The 4202-nt window shown below is 38.0% G+C and overlaps 2 protein-coding genes across 2 annotated transcripts in view; both read right to left on the bottom strand.

The window, feature by feature from the left end:
* Positions 1 to 1579, bottom strand: part of LOC103131558 (protocadherin gamma-A12-like) — a 14329-nt gene extending 12750 nt beyond the window's left edge. The window contains exon 1 of the mRNA XM_016666735.1: positions 10 to 1579. Coding sequence (XP_016522221.1) covers positions 10 to 1365 — 1356 coding nt within the window. The 5' untranslated portion in view covers positions 1366 to 1579. The remainder of the gene's footprint in view (positions 1 to 9) is intronic.
* A 1768-nt stretch (positions 1580 to 3347) lies between these two features.
* The window catches only part of LOC103131557 (protocadherin beta-9-like), a 2621-nt gene continuing 1766 nt past the window's right edge, over positions 3348 to 4202 (bottom strand). The window contains exon 2 of the mRNA XM_007543234.2: positions 3348 to 4200. Coding sequence (XP_007543296.1) covers positions 3348 to 4200 — 853 coding nt within the window. The remainder of the gene's footprint in view (positions 4201 to 4202) is intronic.

The following is a 4202-nucleotide window of genomic DNA, read 5'->3' as shown; positions in this document are numbered from 1 at the left end:
TTCACTCACATATGCGCTGTAGGACTGTTCCTCAAACACAGGTGGGTTGTCATTGATGTCAGCTACAGATAACTGAATAGTTTTAGAGGAAGACAAAGGGGGGGAGCCCTCATCAGTGGCAAAGATTGTAACGTTGTAACCAGATACTAGTTCCCGGTCCAGATGTCCTGTGGTCACTAGAGAATAATAGTTCTTAATTGAAGGTTCCAACTTAAAAGGGACATTTTCCTGGATGGAGCAGCGAACCTGTCCATTATTCTCTGAATCTCTATCCTGCACATTAATGATGGCCACCTCTGTACCAGATGACACATTCTCAGGTATGGGGCTGGAGAGTGATTTTGTGTAAATCACTGGGGCATTATCATTTACATCAGTGATATCAATTATTACTTTAGAATAGGAGGTGAGTCCTAACCCGTCTTTCGCTGTCACCCTAAGTTCAAACAATGACACCGTTTCAAAATCAACTGCTCTCATCAATTTTATTTCACCTGCTTTATTGTCTATGTCAAATATTGCCTTGACTTCATCAGAAATGTGTCCAAAATCATATGTAACCTCACCATTTATTCCCTCATCTGCATCCGTTGCTCCAACTGTTAGAACAACAGTACCTATTGGAGTGTTTTCCGGCATACTGGTTTTGTAAATTGGCTGCTGGAACACAGGAACGTTATCATTTGCATCCAAGACATTTATATGAATCGTCACGGTACCTGTCCTTTGTGGTGATCCACCATCTAAAGCCGTCAAAAGAAGACTAATTTCTTTTAATTTCTCACGGTCGAGTTCTTTGCTCAAGACAAGCTCCACGGAATTTGTCCCAACACCAAGAATAAAATGTTCATTTTTCTGCAGGTTGTACGTCTGCACTGAATTTTGTCCGACATCCGCATCATGAGCGTCCTCTATTGGAAATCGAGCACCTTTCGCTGCAGATTCACTTATGTCAATTTGGATCAATTCTTTATTAAATAGCGGAGAGTTATCGTTTATATCCTGAACATGCAGATTTACCCGATGCAGCTCTAACGGATTCTCCAACATGATCTCTTGTTTCAAAACGCAGGATGCTTTGTCTCCACAAAGGCCTTCTCTGTCGAGCCTGTCAGAGATAACTAAATCTCCATTACGAATGTCGATGTCAAAATAATGTTTGTCACTTCCTTCCGTATCAATACGAGCTTTTCGAGCGGACAGCTTGCTGACCTCGAGACTCAAGTCTTTGGCGATATTGCCGACCACTGATCCTCGCCGCATCTCCTCTGGAAACGAATACCTCAAATCTCCCTCTGCCAAATGTATAGAAAGAAAAAACACGCCACAGACAAGACAATGGACTGCAGAGCTCGTGATAGCCATTCTCGTTGACTAATCCTTGTCAAAACGGAAAAAAGTTAAAGGGAAAAAAAAAGAGAATTTATGATGAAATCCTCGCAGTTCAAAATCGCATTTCTCCCTCTTCTGATCGGCTACAAAAGCCCTGCCTCACGGTCTCTGTCATAATGCTCTGAGGATACTGACAGCAAAACGTATAGTGTTAGCACACAACGACCTCTTGAGTAAGCGCGATAAATTGCTACCTGGGGTTCCGTCATGCAAAAATAAATAAATAAATAAATAAATAACTAAATAAGCATTTAATTTTACTAGCCAATATGACGCAGAAAGTGACAAGTTTAAAATACGTAAAAGCAATCCTGACTGAAAAGGTCCCTCTCTTATGCATGCTAACCTGAGCACAACTTATGTTTAAATGCTTGCCACAGAACTGCTTCAATCTAACTGTAACATGTGAACACGTTTGATGTTGCAACATCTTCTGTCCCAAAAAACACCAAAAAACACATCCGTTTCCTAAATAACTGTGAATCATTATAACATGTTATGTGAGAAATTCACTTCTGACATGATGACAAAGCCTACATAACAAATGGAAAGTTTTCGATGTCCAAAAATAACTACAAAGTCCATACACAATAAAATAAATTTAAAAAGTGATGTAAAAAAATCCAGTTTTTAGTTCGAGTGCTTTAGAAAAAAAATTATATGCTGGCAATTAAAAGAAAAAAATTCTCACTAATATCAAACTGACCTACTTTCAATAGACACAAAGACATATCCGAAATCCTTCACCAAACACAAATAACTACATTTGAAATAATTAATGGATTGCATGTTATGAAGTTAAAACTATATGGCAGAGGGACCAGGAATAAGTGTCAGAGAAAAAAGGAAAAAAAAGAGCTTAAAATGCTATAGAAGATATGACAAATAACAGAACCGCTTCATTTGAAATAGACATGACAGTGGTGATCATTCAGAAAGAATACATGTATACTTCATCTCAAGAAATAGAATAAGAATAAGTTTTACTTAAGAATAGGATTCTGACAACAATTATTTCACATTCGTGGAATTAAAACATCAAAACAACAACAATATTAAATTAACAAAATCAACAAACGATGAATGAATCTTCCTTAAAAACAATAATAAATAAAAACTAATTGGGAACACTTACCAATAAATGCATAATTTTATATTAGGCTCATGGAGATAATCAAAGTTGCTACAACAACAAAGAAATGGACATCTTTCCCACAGCTTGTTTCTCCACAAATAACTAATCAGCAACATTTATCAAGCGATGAACAATGTCATTTTCCAATGTGACCATTGAAAAAGAAAGTAAAATTTTGCTTAAACCTTTGATAAAATGCGAGTGAGATGTAAGAGTGAGATGTCTTTAAGGTGAAAAAACATTTAAGTAAACATGTTATTAGCACCGAGAGGAATAATTATTTCCAAGCACATCAGTAAACTCTGTTGAACTTTTTTCAGAGTTTGTTCAGCAGGCTGTGTGTTGTCACAGTAGGATGATACAAACTTTAAGTCAATGGGTCGGGATCCTACTGTCACATATGCATCGTAGCGCTTCTCCCGCGAGTCGCGCTAAGATGCAATATGATGTAAACCTCTTGAAAAAGACAAAGCTACATCATGAGACACAAAGCTGAAGAAGCATATCTATCATTTTAAGAAGAGCAGAAGCTTGTCGTTCAGAACAAAAAAAGGAAAATGATGATAAGCACGTTTCATAAAGGGACACATTTTACAGAAACAAATCCACAAGCTGTTGACAATGCAGAGTAAATGGTAGAAAAATAGAAGCAATATATATAATATACTTAGATATAATATTTTAAACAGACCTTTCAGCTTTGGAATATGGTCTATGAAAGAACAGTAGTAAAAGTATTTTCAGAGAAAATTACATCAAGAATGATTACAGAAAAACTTTAATAATACCCATGGAAAAATGTGATTAAAATGTAGTTCAATCACTTGGATAACAACAGAATATTTAGGCCTACCTCTGGAGATTCCTCTGATTGACCAAACATATCAGCAAATTCAGTTGGACTTTTCTTCAGAGTTTGGTCAGCAGGCAGCGTGTTGTCATTGTAAGATGATACAAACTTAAAGTCACTGGTTCTAGATCCTGTTGTCAGGTAGGCATCATAATTATAGGTGCTGCGTAAAGTTCCTGTGCCGTCAACATCTGAGTAATTTGGAGGTAGATAAGCTCCTGGTATGGCTACTGCTCCATCAAACAACAATCTGGGCTTTCTCCTCCGACAAAATCTCACACCCAGGATGATGATGATAAAAGTCAGAAAAAAGGTAGATACAGAAACCAGCGCAATGATCAGATATGAGGTCAACTTGGTGTTTTCATCATATGAAATATCTTTAAATTCTGGCACCTCAGCCAGGTTGTCAGAAATAAGTAAATAAATGGCACAGGTGGCAGATAAAGAGGGCTGTCCATTATCTTTCACTGCAACAATCAGGTTCTGTTTCATGCTGTCAGATTCGGAAATGTCCCGCTGTGTCCTGATCTCTCCACTGTGTAGGTCAATACTGAAAAGTCCAGGATCTGTGGCTTTGACTATATGATACAAAAGCCAGGCATTCTGTCCAGAGTCTGCGTCCACTGCTATCACTTTGGACACCAGAGATCCTCCATGTGCAGCTTTGGGGACTAACTCAGTCATGAAGGAGCTGCCTTCTGCGGCGGGGTACAGTATCTGAGGAGACTTGTCATTCACATCAGATATGAACACACTGACAGTCACGTTGCTGCTAAGAGGAGGAGAACCATTGTCTCTGGCTATCACTTGGACTTTAAAACT

The sequence above is a fragment of the Poecilia formosa genome, unplaced genomic scaffold (assembly GCF_000485575.1).
Source record: "Poecilia formosa unplaced genomic scaffold, Poecilia_formosa-5.1.2 Scaffold786, whole genome shotgun sequence".
In the NCBI taxonomy this organism is placed as follows: domain Eukaryota; kingdom Metazoa; phylum Chordata; class Actinopteri; order Cyprinodontiformes; family Poeciliidae; genus Poecilia; species Poecilia formosa.
Note: the sequence above shows the minus strand (reverse complement) of the source record. Positions and strands in the feature narration are given on the sequence as shown.